The sequence below is a fragment of the Calidris pugnax genome, unplaced genomic scaffold, assembly GCF_001431845.1.
Source record: "Calidris pugnax isolate Ruff unplaced genomic scaffold, ASM143184v1 scaffold19, whole genome shotgun sequence".
Classification (NCBI taxonomy): domain Eukaryota; kingdom Metazoa; phylum Chordata; class Aves; order Charadriiformes; family Scolopacidae; genus Calidris; species Calidris pugnax.
The window spans coordinates 3,681,962-3,700,321 of NW_015090775.1; the positions used below are offsets into that span (position 1 = coordinate 3,681,962).

An 18,360-nucleotide genomic window follows, 5' to 3' on the forward strand; every position below is an offset into this window, starting at 1 on the left:
GATGAAGACAAAATGCTTCTAAGCTACAGAACTGAGTTTCAAATTTATCCAAAACTCACCGTAAGCTTCCCTCCCACAGACATGATCCAACTCCCCTCTCCCGTGTGCTTTCCCCACTGTATCTGAGCACGATACAGCTCCCCTCGATTTAACACACCACCGCTTCCTTTTACTGAGGGATTTTCAGAATCCTTCACGTTGATGCTGAGGCAGAGCTAATGCAGGTTTGGCACCGTTCAAGTGATCCTTTCCTGCCATCTAGGGGACACGGACTGTTGTGCACAGGGAGGATTGTCTGCACAGCTGCTACACACAGCAAAACTTTCTGTATGAAAGACCAAAAATCTACTCGATTGAAGAGTAGTACAACTAACAAGAAACAAACCTAACTGAAGAATAGCACAACTGTTTTATTACACACCATACGCATAAAAGTTTAATTTGGGTATAATCCTAAAATTTTCTAAAGTAAATTTCGTTAAATGCCCAGCAAAAATATTGAGGTGATAATTTAAGCCCCACTTTTACAATGCACACCCATGGCTTCCGAGCTACTCAGATACACAAAAAGCCTTTTGATTTTCCTGGATACTTTAAGAGAGCAAGTTTCAACAGCCAATAGAGAAAGAAAAAGGATTGAGATGTCTGTGGCCCTAAAAAGTGAGGAAGTTAGAAAAATCATAGCTGTATCACACCTGATATTATGAAAATTTAGCTCAGTGACAGAACTTGCTTTCCAATACATCATCTACGTGAAGCACTACCTTTCTCAGAACGTGGTTGTCCTGCCTGCGTGGTGGGCACACACACTGTGGAGACGTTATGCACCTTTCTCTACCCTAAGCAAAATCTAGAAATACTCTACATGAAAAGATCATCAAGTTAATTTTAGAAAAAGTTGAAGGTCGTTCCCAGGTGCAAGCTCCTGTTGGTAATGTTGGCATCATGGTCACATTTTTAATACTTGCTCTCTTCACTGGGGCCTTCTGGGCTTTTTCATGGGGCAGGCTCCACGAAAGGAAAGAGCAAACTCAGCGAAATGCTGGGCACAGCCAAATGCACACACAAAAACCCAAACAAGTTTTTTCCTGCTCTTCTGTTTGGATTTGTTTTGCTCTTACTTTGAAAGGGGACAGTCCACTAAAACAAACAGCCTTCACCAAAACAAACAAAGACTCATGCTTCCCATGGCTGAAACCATGTGAAAGTCTCTTCAGGAGCAAAGTTGGAGGTTCTCCTGGGATGAAAGGAGGCAGGTGTCCAACCAAGACGTTTCATGAACTAGCTACGGTCACACAAGATGCAGGCCTGGGTTCTTCCCCAGTGAATGGAGTGAAGAGTAAATGCTTTCCCTAAGCCCTACACTTAACGTGGCAATCTTACACTACTTTGATACCTCTGCACCAAAGAATGAACACAACAAAAAAACAAAAAACCACAACAAAACCCCACCCAAATTTAGCAGAACAACTCTTTAATTCATTTTATTTTGATTAAAAAAAAAAAAAAAAGAAAGAGTAGCTATGCCCAAGTCCTCTTCCCATTACTGTGTTTAAATAGCTGGAAAGAATCACAGAATCTTCATGGTTGGGAGGGACCTTTGAGATCATTGAGTCCAACCACACACACGCACACACAAAAAACCCCAAAAAACCAACCCAACAATCCCGGGCACTAGAGCATGCCCTGAAGTGCCACGTCTACACCTTTCTGAAATCCCTCCAGGGATGGTGACTCCACCACCTCCTTGGGCAGGCCCTTCCAGGGCCTGACCACCCTCTCAGGAAAGTCATTCTTCCTCAGATCTCATCTAAACCTCCCCTGCCCCAACTTCAGACCATTTCCTCTGCTCCTGTCATGATTCCCTTGGGAGAAGAGGCCAACCCCCACCTCTCTACACCCTCCTTTCAGGGAGTTGGAGAGGGCAAGGAGGTCTCCCCTCAGCCTCCTCTTCTCCAAACTCAACATGCCCAGCTCCCTCAGCCTCTCCTCGTAGGAGTTTTCTCCTATCACTGGCTGGGGGATACTGAAGCTCTTTACCAACCAGGCAAGAAATTAAAAAAAAAACCAAACAAAAAAACCCCATAAGCCACATGCCAACCCACTTACAGCAGTGAAATATAAGTCTGTATAAGACACCGTAATTTCTTCACCTGGAGCAAAATATGTGTTAAGCCACGTGCCAACCCACTTACAGCAGTATAATATAACTCTGTATAAGACACCTTAATTTCTTCACCTGGAGCAAAATATGTGTTTGCACATCAAAAACAGAGGTTTGACACTAGACCAACAACACTGCAGAAAATAAAATTAAATCTCTCTCTCTAGATATTTTATTTACAGAATTTATTAGTCACAGGGAAAAAAAAACAAAACACCAAAAAAGGAAGGTTTCCTGCAAGATCAGTATAACAGCACACACTTCAGAACAAAATCCATGTGGGGAATAACGAGCCTTAAATTTGATACAGAACTGGCAAAGATTAAAACTAGCAAACTGTGAGTGTCCACAGGCACTGGAGAGAGCTGCGAGGCGGGTTTTGAGTGTTAGCACAGCCTGCCTGGCTACACTTCAGGAAATCTGTACCCTTCAACCAGAAACTGGTCGCATTCAGCCAAAAGGACAACTTTTGCACCTACGAAAGCTGACATGTTCAGCTTTAGTGTTCTGAAAACAAAGCTATTTTATGCCAGATCTGACCACCTGCCGTGATAGCTGTGTAGTCTTACAGAAGTTCTGAACCACCCAACATTGAATTTCACTGAATTTTTTAGAGTTGGAAGGGACCATAGAGATCATCTAGTCCAACTCCCCTGCCAAAGCAGGATTGCCTAGAGCTAGAGCATGTTACTCAGGAGCATCCAGGCGGGTCTTGAAAATCTCCAAGGAAGGGGACTCCACACCCTCCCTGGGCAGCCTGTCTTCTTCACCGTGAAGAAGTTTCTCCTCATATTTGAGTGGAACCTCTTCTGTTCCAACTTGTGCCCGTTGCCCCTCGTCCTCTCACTGGGAACCACTGAAAAGAGTCTGGCTCCCTCCTCCTTCAACCCTCCCTTGAGATACTTGTAGGCGTTGATAAGGTCATAATTTGTTTGCTTCTATCTACAAATTTTTCTCTTCATTTAACATGCGCGTATTTTTCCATTAAATTAAGAAACTAAAGCCAACAATCGTGTGAGGTTTCTGGATTTCATTTTTTTGTTTGTTTGTTTTTAAAGTGATAAAAAGTATGGTTTCAGGAAGGGAACTTTATACCTGGTGTCCCAGGAGGTGTATGTATTCCTACCCGAGAGATGCGTCACGTCCAGGTACCAGCACATAAATAGAGGCACACACTTAGGTCACTGCTCTGGCCCCTCTGCTTTGAGAACACCTTCAAAATCCTCTATTCTTTGGGAAGATTTTTGGAATTGCTGGGGGAAAAAAAACCAAACACGTTACATTAAGAAGGTCAAAATTAAACTAAGAAGTACCCAGTGTTTAAAGCCTATCCTTATGAAATAGTGGTGGGATTGAACAGAAAAACAGGAATTCAACTGGCTGCACTTTCCTCTCTCTCCCATTTTCACAACTCAATATAAATTATTGATCTGTCTGTAAATGTTTGTCTACAAGTCGTGTTTTGTCCAAAGGCTTTTTTTTTTTTTTCCAACAAAAAAAGAATACAAATGAAAGTACGGTCTCTTAGAAAAATTTCTTGAAGAGCACAAAAATCAAACACCTAAATCATTTTTCATCAGAGCGCTTTTTCCCTACCCCAAAACCATATTTTGATGTCTGTTACAATATTTACACGGTGGAACGACTACCAGTTTGGCTGCAGAATTTTATTTTCAAAACTGAAAAAAATTCAAATTGTATGTTTTGCAGAGGATATTTCAGACTATGAAGAGGAAATGAGCTTCTCAAAAATTCAATATATGAAATTATAATAGAGAACACTTGAATATTTGCAAGCTACAGTAACTGTGGACTGTAGGGTAAAGAAAGAAAACCGTTTTCTTCTCAAGCACAAATGACCCACTTAATGTGCTAAAAGGTACAAAAGAAAAAGCAACTTTTAATGGTCACAAAATATATTTTTTTTCCTTAGTAAATGGTTTTCACTTACCATATATTATTGAAGCAGATAAAAGTTAGTTGGACAAAAGAGACAGGAAGGACAGTACACTCCCTACTCAATTAGCCAGCCTATTTTTCTAGTACTTATTTATGCAATAAGGCTTTATTAAATCTTAAAATGATTAAAATGGAGGGAAACATTAAAATTATTACTGGATCTCCTTAGTAACAACAGTTAGCTTACAAACACATCAGGGCAGGGGGAAGAGAAAGTCTTATTGTAAAACTTAATCCCGTTTCAAATAAACTAAGCAAATTCAGTTAAGCAAAAGAACTTAGAAGCCTGCAAACCTCATCCAAGCATGACAAAAATTGCCCAAAGGTGTGTGCTCACAGAGGCTGCTGAACAAATCTGAGCTACTTCTCTCATAATATAACACATTATTTTAACACAATGGGTCTGATTTTATAAATAAGACTATAACACGCATATCAATGACTTTATTACAGTATCCTGTATTTTGGGTAAAACAGATTACATAGGGGAAAAATGGTTGTGATATTTTACTCGAGAATGTTTCTAGATTTTTCCTGACATTTGTAATTTCCTCTGAGAAGCTGATTAAGTGTTCTTTGTGAACAGTCTATTAAATGCCAAATATTTTCAAAGGGCAAATCTACCAACAATATATTTACTACATACAGATTAACAGAAACAATGTGGTGCTTGGCAGTGCAAAGACATATGCATTGTTCTAAAGCAGCCCATTGTAAAAGTTACTTTAATCAAGCCACTTTTAAGTTTAACAGGCTCTGAAGGTGATTAAAAATACTCCCCCCCAAAAATTCTGTACCAAGCCTTTTAAGAAAAAAGACAAACAACAAACCACAGCATTAGTGCTGTGAACAAACCTATATTATAAATGGAAAGCTGTTGTAGAAAATGAAGTAATAAGGCGATCAAAATCATAGCTATTACCAAGAACGTTTTCTTCTGCAAAGGTACTCAAAGGTCTTAAGTTTTAAGGACTTAAAAGAGAATATCAGAATAATGAATGTTTTAATCTGACCTTTTCCTCCTCAAAGTCAGACGTGTTACCTCAGGTGAGACTGCATTTAGTAATCAGACTGTAGGTTTACAAATGGTGTTACCTGGTGTTGAAAGATATAAGTTGTTTAGCTTAAAAAAGTTTTCATTAGAATAAATTATGGTTTGATATATGCTGTTTGCTGAGTTTGACTTACCATGAGTAGCTAGATTTGCTGAAGCCTTTAGGCTGCAATAATTTCCTTCGTAATTTTCCCAGCAGCTGGTACAGTGCAGTGTTTAGTCCTTTGGTATTAACTAAGTTTTCATTAGAATAAATTACTTCGTGTTATAATATGGTTTGATATATGCTGTTTGCTAAGTTTTACTTACCTTGAGTAGCTAGATTTGCTGAAGCCTTGGTACAGTGCAGTGTTTAGTCCTTTGGTATAAGAAAGCTGTTGATAACACACTGATGTTTGGGTAGTGCTCTCCCTAAGCCTGGGCCTTTCCAGTTCCCCACGTTCTGCCAGTGAGCACAGGTGCACGAGAATCATAAACCAGAAGATAAGGAGGCTCCAGCTGTCAGCAGAGATTGCAAATCAACAAGATAAGAGCAGTCAACAGCCAGCCTGCCTGGGCACAGAGAGAGAACCCAGACCAAAAATCACATTGGACTAAAAGACACGTGGACAGCGTGTGAGGGGGGGTGTAGAGATCACAAGGAAGGACCTTTCTTTGAGGTCCTTCCCTTTCCGGAGACACCCAGCCCAGGCTGACCCTGCTGCTGCACCTTTCCATTAAATGACTTCTTTTTATAAAATCTAACACCTGAGACTCTGCTGTGGGAAACCTAGGGCACAGCCTGGGGTCACCTGCTGTGAAGGGACCCACACATTTAGAAGGGTTGTCAGCACGAATATTGGAACAAGAAGCTTTAGTATCACATCTTAACCTTGCCTTAGATTGCTCTCTTTTCTTTAAGCACTACTTTACACTGATTTAAGTTATTTTCTGACCATTTGGACCTGACACTGAACATAATCTTTCTCCTAAATGTGACTTTTGCTAACCAGCATTAATACACAACTTCATTCAACCAGTCACTGTTTCCACATGTATTCAAAGTCATCTTTTAAAAACTTACGACAACATATTTCCTGATACTTTTAAAATCCAGACTGCTGCACCTTTCCATTAAATGACTTCTTTCCCAGACCAAAAATCACATTGGACTAAAAGACACGTGGACAGCGTGTGAGGGGGGGTGTAGAGATCACAAGGAAGGACCTTTCTTTGAGGTCCTTCCCTTTCCGGAGACACCCAGCCCAGGCTGACCCTGCTGCTGCACCTTTCCATTAAATGACTTCTTTTTATAAAATCTAACACCTGAGACTCTGCTGTGGGAAACCTAGGGCACAGCCTGGGGTCACCTGCTGTGAAGGGACCCCCACATTTAGAAGGGTTGTCAGCACAAATATTGGAACAAGAAGCTTTAGTATCACATCTTAACCTTGCCTTAGATTGCTCTCTTTTCTTTAAGCACTACTTTACACTGATTTAAGTTATTTTCTGACCATTTGGACCTGACACTGAACATAATCTTTCTCCTAAATGTGACTTTTGCTAACCAGCATTAATACACAACTTCATTCAACCAGTCACTGTTTCCACATGTATTCAAAGTCATCTTTTAAAAACTTACGACAACATATTTCCTGATACTTTTAAAATTTCATTAAGCCTTGTTCAAATAAAAATGGAAGCAAATTGAAATTTACAAAACTTAAAATTTTATTGAAGAAAACTCTGTGTGCTTGAATTATCAAAACAAGATTTAAGAAAAACATTTTGTCATTAAAGGCATACAGTCAATTAGCAAAATGGTTCTAGTAACCAGACTCCACGTGGTTTTCAGGCATGCAAAAGTGCAGAATGGTGCTTTTGGAAAGCCTGCCAAGCATTTATGTAGGTTAGAAACCTGAACACTGCTGAGATTTCACTAGGAATTGGATGTCCACTGTTGTCTTTGTTTTCTTTTTTGGTTTTTTTGGGTTTTTTTGGTTTTTTTGTTGTTTTTAATATACTTTGCAGATTTTTTGGGATCGTTTGGTGGTTGGCTTTTTTTGGGTGCCTAATATTCTCAATTAACTTCATCCATAGCTTTGGATTTTCTTTACAAATCTAACTTTATCCCCTTCAAATTGAATTAAGAGTTACTTGGTCCAATCTTTCACCACCTGTTTTTCAAATGGAAGCTCTCTACGTTTTCAACTTTCAGTTCCTAAATTCCAGACGAATTACTTTAACTTGAACACCATCAAAAGTTCTCTGCTCCTGCAAATAAGACTAAAACTTAAGACAAAAATTAAGGCAAAATACTTTCTCTGCAACAGAACCCGAAAATAGATTTGATAATAGGTAAGTAAATGTCAAGATTACATTCACTCTTAAGTCAACAGAGAAAGCACCATGATTTTGTTCTGTTTATAAAACTGGCTTCCCTTTGGATTTTGCATTCATTTAGAAAACAGCACTCTCACTAAAAGGTGAGGCAGGCTCACGTATACAGTATTTAAAATTGTAACAGATTACAGCAAGTCTACACATAACACTGACTGCCATGATTCCAAATTTAATTATCAAGAGCACAGCAAGTCTACACATAACACTGAACACTGGCTGCCATGATTCCAAATTTAATTATCAAGAGGTTTATTTTTCAAAAGGTATTCAAGTTCTAAATGACTAAACCAGCACTTAATAACAAAATATTTATCCACTGTACAGAGATGTATTTTCAAGTAAAAGAATCATGTCCTAGAACTGCTTACCAGAGAAAGTGAGAGAAAGAAAGAGATTTGCTTTAAGGCAAAAGTTCAATTATATACCAGGTTAAAAGCCACCACAATATTAACTGTAACTAACTCGTTCAGCATTTAAAAATCTGCATTCATAACTATTAACTCACATGCTGGCTAGAACTCTGCTGATGTTCCAGGAAGCCCAGCTGGAGATATGGTTATCCTTAGAGGCTAAAGCTATGCCAGAGTAAAGTCCACCTACTCACTACTTTTTCATTATTAAACAAACTGCGCTCGTTTATGTTAGTAAGTTATATAAACTATTTAGAAAGAGGAAGTATGAAATATTGACAATGACAAAATGGATTTTAAAAAGCTGTCATGAAAAAGTTAGAGTACATATTCAGAGGAATTTCAATGCTTAAAAACAGATGCACATATGTTCATCCAGTTGAAGATTAGTGTATTAAAAAAGTTAAGAAAAATACTTTGTGTTTCAGTTCAACTGCGCTTGATTCAAGTACAGCTTGGGGGTTGGCTGATATAAATTAAACATGGTCACTGCCTTAGCAGCTGGGAGCACGGAAAAATGTACATGTTCACAGGATAAATAGAAGTCTCTTCTTTTGGGGAAAGAAACCCCAACAAAATAAGCTATCTCACACCAATACGGGAGGTCATCCACTCCAACCCTTGGCACAATCTGAAAAATAAGAGATGATATATTGGTACCAGTTCTATTCTAACATCTTTAAAGTACTTTCTACTTGTTTTTATGTTTAAAAACAGCTACTTAAAATAAAAACAAAACAAACAGCTGGAATTGGGACTGAAACTTGAACAGAGTAAATAGTGTTTTAAACTAACTCAGGGTTTAACCACAAGAAGATTGTCAAGCATGCTATTTTATTGAAGCTTGGCACTACTTCAATTTTTTTCCTTGTAAATCTAAACCAGGCTGTTCTTAACATGCTTACTTCTAAGTACATGGAACCACATTAAGTTTTTCTTTTTTCTACAGGCTTCCCATGAAAGACTGCTCACTTGAAAGCTAGACTTTTACATACCATATTAGAAGACAAAGGACGGGTTACCCAGATCTAATTGTTCATGAAAAGACAGTGTATCAAGAATTCCAAAATCCCATCACAAAATTAAAAGTGTTTATATTCAACAAAAAGATTGCTTGGGATCTCATCTGCTTATTCACTCAATTTACATCTCTATTTAAAAGTCCTCCATTTGAGAAGACAGGCTTTTCTTTGATTTTCTAAGGATCTAATTACCTAGTTTACACCCACTTTAAGCTTTACCTTTGTAAAGTAAGTCATGATTGAGCTATCCAAGAGGGCTTCGCTCACACAGGGCTATTCTCCTTAGACTTCTATCAGATATTCCCAAAGAACATTCAGCTCAGTGACCTACTCTGGAATTTATTTTTTTAACGAGTTCTCAATAGAACCATAGAATGGTTTGGGTTGGAAGGGACCTTAAAGATCTTCTAGTTCCAACCCCTCTGCCATGGGCAGGGACACCTCCCACTAGACAGGGTTTTGCAAAGCCCCATCCAGCCTGGCCTTGAACACTTCCAGGGATGGGGCATCCATGATCCAACTTGTTACAGGCATCAAAAAATGTTTTTTGACCTTTATAGTCAAAGGATCTAAGGAAAGCTCAGCGTTCCCTTTTAGTAAGCGCTGGCATAAGGTATACAAATTTCAAAATTAGCTACATCAGCCAGATATAAACAAAAAGTTTACTATTGGTAACAATTTTGTTTTATGCCAGATCTATGTACCTTTTCATCAAAGCTATGTTTGAATGGAAATGTTTGAAATGAAAAAAAAACAAACAAAAAAAACCCCAAACCAAACCCACCCACCACCCTCCTGACATTAGTAGCTTAGAGTAGATCAGAACGTAACAGAAGAGGATGGTAGCTTATTTCTTTAACTACAGAGAGAGACACAGAATGAGAGGGCAGCACACAGAGCCAACAACTACAGACTTGAGGGGAAGTGGTTTTTTGCGCTGTTTGGATTTCGGTTGTTGGGGTTTTTTAACAATACGCTGAAAGACTTTCACACAAACCTGGAGTTTGAACTATGAAGAAATCTACTCAGTTCAATAAAGGAGAAATTCAAAATATCCCTCTGCCTGTAAATCCACATAGCTGTCAACAGGCTTCTAAATCTCATCTACTGTGTATTACTATACTAAGTAATAAGCATTTACCCTTCTCCTGTCAAAGCACAACAGGACTGAATGTGCCACGGGTGGTCCTTTATGGAGCTGAGGGTGAGGTATGTAGATATCTCAGCAGCTGTCATGCAACCTTTCATGTCCTGCTTGTTTGCAAAGATGAGAACTGCAGCCTTCCGTAAATCCTAGAAGTAATTTACAGTATTCATAATAGTTATTATAAAGAACTAAAAGGCTATTGCATTAACTGAATTTCTTAAAAGAACCATATTCAAGCTAATCTACAATTACACAGCAGCATGCAGTTTAAACAGACTTATGGTATTAAAAATTAATTACATAAAGACTGAAGAAACCAATTTATTCTGAAGTGTTCTCCACCACAATCAAATTATAATGTATTATACAACTATCCTTTTGGTATTGACCACGTGTTCATGTGAACTAATGAAAGTCTTGTTAAAATATATTTCATAAAGCTCCAAAACATCCAGCCAGCAAATTATTACTAGATAAACATGCCAAAATCTACATTAGATGCTATTCAAATGAAAAAGCCTGCTAAATATCATTCCCTTGAAATTACTTGCAATTTCATTACACAAGTTCTGTAGTGATTAAAGCAGTAACAGTTTAAGAAAGCTATCTAAACTCTTCTAAGTTGTATCCTATTGTTCCTAAAAAGGGACTCTAATAAAGCTGCAGCAGCTTTAGTAAAAACAGAAACCCGTAAAAAGTTGTTTTGTTTCTGTATGGAAACTAAGACTCCACACAGCAATGAGACAAGAACTGGGATGTATGGTTTTAGGGGTGCAGAAGGGTAAACAAATGAAATATTCAGGAAGCTGACAGCTCTAATTAAAAGTGTTCAACACATTTCAATGTATATTAAATTGTGAGACTATTTATCCATGAAGAGAAAAAAAAACCACATAACAAAACAAATCCTTATGCTCTAAAGCTGAAAATTCACTCCTACAAGTAGTCCAGTCTAGGCCTACCAACTGTTTTCAAGAGATGGTAGATCATAATCTTGTAGGAGATTTATAACACTGGAAACTAATAAACTACATGGGAAAACTTCACCACAAAAAGTCATCTTTCCACCTACCTTGGTGGTGTATTTGCTCCTTACTACCAGACCCAAAATACATTAATATTAACCGTAAAGTAAAAACTCAATCATTTGAAACAGCGCGGATCTCTCAGAGAAATGAACTCAACAGAATTACTTGCATTGTATTGTACTAAATCCTTGTCCTTCAAAAATGAAGGAAGAGAATGATCACAGAATGTTTTAATATACTTTAGGTAATCCGATGTAGATGTTAATTTAGGGTGGTTGAGCGACCTGAACAGTCCTTAATACAACATATAATAATAAAACTACAAACAAAATAATTCAGAAGGAAACTGAACTAAAACTAATTTATCCATAGTATGATATATGCTCCTTAATTTTAAGACATAGGATTAAAACAAACCAGAAAAAGAAACTGAATTGCCTACTTTCTAAGATGAAAAATAAAAATTAAAAGGTTTCTTGAAATTTTAAACATTTAACTGAAAGAAGAGCGTTATTGGTGGTGAACAATACCCAGTTACATTAACATGAAGTTTAAGATGTCTTACAAGTTCAACATTTGCAAAGTAAAGAGTGATTTGATTACAATCAATCAAGCCCTATTAGAAGTGCTTCATAATAATTTTTGTGTTCATTTATCATTTTCATGGTTTTAAAATGTGATCAGCATGCACACACATTTAGCCTCAGAAATTTTTTAGTGACAGTATAATTCTTGTTAACATAGGAAGCACGTAATGTTATTTGACTGTTCACAACAAAAGAAAACTATTATCCCAACTCCCCACATACCTCATGAGCCAGCATTCTATAAAGTTCTTCTTTTGTAATAGAAAGTCGCTCTCTGTCAATGCTGTCAACAACAAGAATGATGAACTAGGGGAATAAACAATAGGACACTAAGTAAGTACAAAGTATAAATTACAGAAAGCATCTTTCCAAGAGACCACTACCACAAGTCTTCCTGTGTAAGAGAGACACAGACTTTCAGAGTACACTAGAAAACAGAACAAGATGTTTATTATTACAGTCTTTTCCTAGAGCCCTGGGAATCGTACATGAAGATTATAGTTAAAAAAAATAAATAAAAAAAATCATTGTGGTTGTACACTTCAGCACTGCTAGTTTCTTGTACTATGGTTCAATCTCCTCGGTGAACTTTCAGGCCCTACACCATCAGGAAAACAGTGACGTAGGTACCAAAAGCACCTACAGACAGTGGATTTCATCTCAAATGTGGATGACAAACTTGCTACAATGAAAACAGCTATTACTGTCCATTACTACTTGCACGTTCAGAAAACTATAAAACTGAAAATGAAAATTCCCTATTTTGAAAGAAGCATTTTTAGCAATTCACCATCATCTTACTCACAGGGCTTAAGACGTGTTATTTCAAAGTAGTAGATCAGCCCTCAGAATGCTATGTACCTGTAGGGCTTTGGGTTGTGTTGTTCCACAGCACCTTAACCTTTGTAACCCAGAGGACCTGTGCGGTTGGCCTCTCACTGAAAACCTCCACACCCTTCCAGCGAGGCACCTGGAGATTGCTCCAGCAGTGACTTTACCCTCACTGTTTCTGCCAGGCTTCATTCTTCTCACACCCATGCACTTGGGAATCCTGAGACACTGCTAGGTCTGGGACAGCAGGTCTCCCACGGGAAGCAAGTGTCATCGGAATGAAAATTACTCTCTTTCTGCCCCTTGTGTTGTACGTTCTATTTTGTAGCCTGCCACTAGAGAGGAAAAAGATGTGGCGTTATGTAGAAGGTAATACTCAAGTAAATGTGTGCAAGCATTACGTAACAGTGTGTGTACACAAACCACAACAACGGAGCAGTGTTCAACACTTGTCCTGCCCACAGGGTGCTCCAAGCAGTGCCAAGAGTGTCACAGGTGGGAACCACCACAAGGGAGATCAAACACTTTCTGATGAAAATTATACAGATACTCAAAAAAAAAAAAAAATTACATTACAGGGAACATGTGCTGCACGGGAGAGAAAGCCAATGGGATGACATTATTAGATGGGGCACTGAGGGATATGGTGTAGGGGAGGACTTTGTAGAGTTGATGGTTGGACTCGATGATCCCAAGGGTCTCTTCCAACCTAGACGATTCTATGATTCTATGATTAATCTGAGAGACTCCATTACTCCTCTGCCCAGGTGGGAATACTTTTCCATCCTTTTTTACTGTAACTCTTTTTGTTTGCCCCCACCCGTGATAACTTAACCATGAGAGCTGCCTCTCCTTTCCTCTCCCCCCAGGTCTTACGTCTGTAAATCTGTCTCACCATCCTTTCTGCACTCACTCTTAAAACACAATTGCAGAATTAGCCATATTGAATTGAAACTAATTAGGATAGGTATGCACTAGGAAGCTTATTTGTGGGATTTTTACATTACTCGAAAGATTTTTTTTTACATTGCTTCAATTTACAAGTAAGCAAATATAAAAAAGAGAGAGAGTAACAAAAAAGGAGGATTAGAAGTCACTGCTATAATTATCCAACATATGCTCCAAATCACTTTCCCTTATAAAATTAAGGAGATTCATCACCCATTTAAAATGTCCACAAAGTATGAAAAACAAGTCAATTTAATGCTGCTGTGACTTTGAGATGTCTAGCAGATGAGGAGGAACAGTAAAGGAATTATTCATATCAGGGAGGGCAGGATTAGCATACTAAACAGACCCCGTTTCTTCCTCAACTGTTTACAGCAGACAAAGCTTCTAAGTAAAGAGAAAGTTATTCTTTCCAAGTGCTAGAAAGGACTCTTACTAACCAGAATGTGACGAAGAGCATCCCAAAAGGACCAAAAAAAGAACTAACACGAGCATCTCCCCAAATTCCAAAATCAAAGATTCTCAATGGACACATCAAGAACTTACTGCTGTTGTACCAGATAATGCTGGCATAAGTCTCTTCACCCTCATGCATATGTGGCTTAGATGCAGTCATACTTTTCTAGATAAAATTAGAACTAACTTTAAATTACTAGAGATGAAAGCTGAAATGTCATCCCCAGGCTTTCAGTAGATAAAGAGTTTCTGAACATTCTAACCTCTTCTCTCTCAAAGGGGGGCATCGGGCAGAAAACTTCATGTTACAGGAGGATGGAATGCCTACATAATGAGTAGGATCTACAAGAGATCCCTATTTTTAGTAGAAATGGTAATAAAATGAAATCTAAAATCTTCTACATCTATGTAGGTTATATGTTGTGTTGATAACCTTTTGGCATCAAAAAGAAACCCCAAAAGACAACTTGTTGCTGAGTTCTACTCTAACCTTTCCAGCGATGGCAGCTTTACCAGTTATCTTATGAGTACTGCACAGCTAGACTGTCCTTTATCTGTTGGGTAGAAGTCACAAGCTGATGAGCAAGCTTTTTAATTACAGCTGCTTAGAGAAAGCTTCAACCCTCACCTGTAATTATTGTTACCTCAAAAACATTTCAGAGCAGATGTACAGAAGTTAGGTTAACTACTGCAAGCCCCCACTGAATCTGCAAAGTATATTGTAAAATTTTCTTTTTCATCTACTTGAAAAAACATGCAAAAACCCCATTTGATCTGAAGTGTATTTTGATATCATTTAATTGTACAGGAAAAAAGTCTAACCTCATAGTTTATACCACAGATCAAACAACATTACTGTAAAGTAATACTTCAAATATTGCCAGAAAATTGGCTGCATACCAGAGACACCTTACACTTTTTGGGTTTGCTCTTGCTCAAAGCAATTTAAAGACAATACAGTTACAATCTTCATAAAAATCTACCAATACTCCTAATAAATAAATAAATACAATTTCAAACAAACATATTGAATTTTCAGATTTCAAAGCAGCTTCTCATACCTCTGTGTTTGAATAATAGGTATTCCACGATGACCGTAATGACTCTTGTCCTCCAATATCCCACATTAAGAAATGAGTGTTTTTCACCACTATTTCTTCTACATTGCTTCCTATGGTTGGAGAAGTGTGAACCACTTCATTCATCAAGCTAAAGGAAACAATATCACATTATAAAGACCAGGCAGTAAAATCCACAAGGCTTGTCAGAGCTCAATTACAATAAATTTATTGTAGAAAAAGTGTACAAAATGTGTAACTTTGATAAAAAAAAAATTAGAAAAACTGGGTGTATTTTAAAAAGCTATGCATTCGAATTCTTATAGAAATAAAGCAAATATTTAAGAACAGTTCTTTAGTAAAAAGATTAGATCGATCCCAGCTTGGACTAAAAACTGTGGTTGACTTGCTTTTGTAGCAGAGACTATAAACATGCTTAAAGACAACAACAACAAAGCCATAAAAAATGGATAAGAATCAGCATTTTAATAGGCTTCTCTTTTTAAAGAACACTCTTTAACAGATAATTAAAATGCACTTGTTTTGAAGTAGAAGCTGCTATTCTAAAGATCCCAAATAAGAGAACACTAACCTGTGCAAAATATAAATCAGAATATATTTTTTTCAGAGCACTCAACTTAGTAATTCGATATTAAAACAAACTACTAAGGAGTGTTTGTTTACATAGCTGAAAATTTCTCAGTTCTACCTCTAAGCTTTGTCAGAAGTGCTTAGGAACAGGTTTTTTTTGGAAAACATCCTGTGCTGCCTTCCTAGCCAACTACATGCATAGTCATTTGGCTACACCCTTCTCCTTTTCCACAATTACAATAATTAATTCTGTTCCTGCTGATATTCTTGAATTTATGATATATATTCTTGCAATGCTGGCAAGATTTGGATCCAATGATGCTATTGAAAACGCTGAAGGTAGTACCTAGGCAAGATGAAATACTGCCTTGAGGAATCCTCCATCATAAATTTTAGATGCTGAAATCAAGAAACATTTATGGATTTTTGCAGAGTGGCTAGAATTTCCATTAATTTAGAAATCACTTCCTTCTCTGCAGTTCTTGGCGACAGGATTATTTCTATGCTTAAAAATAAAGATAGGCTTTGATGGCAAAAATTTGCAATTCACTTTGTGCTTGTACATACAGTTTTTTTATTTAATTTACGGTTCAGTTTTAAAACACTATAGTTTCTTCACTTAATCCTTTAAATATTTAATCTGTTTAGAACAGCTAATACCATTAATATCCAAACTGTAATCTAGATCCCTAGAGATTCCGCCAGGTCGCAAAGCTGAATTTTCAATGATTAAACAGTGACAAATACTAAAATGTAAACAGAAAACCAAAGTAGTTTGTGTACTTACAATTGGTAAAGAATAGTAGTCTTTCCAGCATTATCAAGTCCCACTATGATTACTTTGTGCTCTGCATATACACAAAAAACCCCAAGAATAAATTAGTCTAAACAGCAATAATTATAATTCTGTTTAATCACTTTTCCTTACTAAAGGAAGGAACTGCTTGTTTGTCTTATTTCAACAGCTTGCACAGACTTCAAGGTGGCTTCAAGACAGGGGAAAAAAAAATCCACAAAGCTTCATATTCTCTAGAGACTACAGTTTTAGGAAAAGTCAGAACTGGAAGTCTTCATAAAGGAATTGTTGCTAATATGATTACTTCATTAAAAAAACAATTCTAGTTTTAGAAAGAAAAATACAATGAAAAATATAACTCATAGCAGTGTATCATCTTAAGAACATCACCAAACATCCAAAGACTGCACAAAAGATTAGTCTAACATTCAAGGCTCAATAACAACCACTTGTTAAGGGACCACCAACATTGACATAGTAAAAACTAAGAGGAAGCTGTATTTTGAATAGATCACATATTCCAACATTGCAATTTCTGAACTGAAAAGTCACAGAGTGACAGAATGGTCAAGGTTCTAGAGGTCATCTGGTCCAACTCCCTTGCTCAACCAGGGCCACCAAGAGCCAGTTGCCCAGGACCACATCCAGAAGGCTTTTGAGTATCTGCAAGCATGGAGATTCCAAAACCTCCCTGGGCAGCCTGTGCCACTGCTCGGTCATCCTCACAGTGAAAAAGTGTTTCCTGATGTTCAGAGGGAACCTCCTGTGTTTCTGTTTCTTCCCACTGCCTCTGCTCCTCTCACTGGGCACAACTGAGATGAGCCCAGTCCTCTTTGCACCCTCTTTTCAGGTATTTAGATACATGAACAAGATCCCCTCTGAGCCTTTTTTTCTCAATGCTGAGCAGTTCCAGCTCTCTCAGCCTTTCCTCACATGGGAGATACTCCAGTTCCTTAATCATCCTTGTGTCCCATCACTGGACTCTCTCCAGTATGTCCGTGTCTCTCTGGTACTGAGGAGCCTGCAACTGGACACGCTACTCCAGCTTATAGAGTTTTGGTCTGCAAGTGGGTGGTCTAAGGAAAAATTAGTGGTTTGGGTTTTTTTAATGTACTTAGATAACTGCCTAGGTCTTTTCATACTGAAAGTGATTTTAATAAAACAATCTCTTGCTTGGGAGTTTCAGAAATTTTGCTACGCAATACATCCCTAACAAATGTTGAAATGTACTTCCTGGTCTCAGTTTCCCTACTGCTGCATCCTGCCAACACATTCCAAGGAAATAACTTTTCCTGGCCTTAAATGCAGTAATACTTTTAGCCCCGTAAGAAGCAACATCAGTAATAAACAACCTTTCCCAATACATAAATGGTACGAAATCCTCTCTGCTTTCAACTCTAATAAACCATGCCACATAACTAGACCGTCCAGCTCTTCTTCAAATTGAGTTAAGTTTAAAGGAGTTTAAAAGTTCAAACACAGAAATACCCTTCTGTGGTTTTCAGAATAGCCACGTTGTCAGCTATTGCCTGGGAGAAGAAGACTCTGCTTTTGCAACATTCTGTTTGAGTTATTTTCAAGGAGGAAAAGAAAAGGAATTCTAGGCAGGCACTACACATCACATCAGCATACAGAGTCTTAGTTAGGAATGAATGAGAAAAGCATTGGATCAAACAGTATCATGCTACCTAAAGTAATGGGAAAAAAAACCACCAAAACCTCCACTGAGTTTACTTTTTGAAAGCAACTGAAGCATGAATGGTTCAACACTAATTGGGGAAAAAAAGGCACAACTTATCTGTGTTACTCTGTAGTCAAAATAGTATTTGTAACAGTAACTTGAACAAGCACAAATAAGAAACAGCCACAGAAGTGTTAATTAATTTTGATTTGGGGATGAAATAATAAAACGAAAGCATCAGCATCT

The 18,360-nt window shown here is 37.7% G+C and overlaps 1 protein-coding gene across 1 annotated transcript; it reads right to left on the minus strand.

The window, feature by feature from the left end:
• Window positions 1–7,784: 7,784 nt before the first annotated feature.
• On the minus strand, window positions 7,785–16,505 carry LOC106890731 (ADP-ribosylation factor-like protein 5B). The gene is made up of 5 exons (XM_014946704.1): window positions 16,425–16,505; window positions 15,050–15,197; window positions 11,976–12,059; window positions 10,133–10,284; window positions 7,785–8,600 (listed from the first exon to the last, which is right to left on the minus strand). Exons 2-5 carry the CDS (start codon window positions 15,191–15,193, stop codon window positions 8,552–8,554), a joined length of 429 nt encoding a protein of 142 aa, XP_014802190.1. The 5' UTR covers window positions 15,194–15,197; window positions 16,425–16,505; the 3' UTR covers window positions 7,785–8,551.
• Between the last annotated feature and the right edge of the window lie 1,855 nt (window positions 16,506–18,360).

What these genes read in the sequence shown, in the direction of transcription:
- LOC106890731 (XM_014946704.1), bottom strand. Translation starts at nt 15,193, where the DNA reads ATGAATGAAGTGGTTCACACTTCTCCAACCATAGGAAGCAATGTAGAA. An exon ending in ATAGAATGCTGGCTCATGAG is followed by an intron (nt 10,285 to 11,975) that starts GTATGTGGGGAG and finishes AATTACTTCTAG; the next exon opens with GATTTACGGAAGGCTGCAGT. An exon ending in TGTGCTTTGACAGGAGAAGG is followed by an intron (nt 8,601 to 10,132) that starts GTAAATGCTTAT and finishes CTTATTTTTCAG; the next exon opens with ATTGTGCCAAGGGTTGGAGT.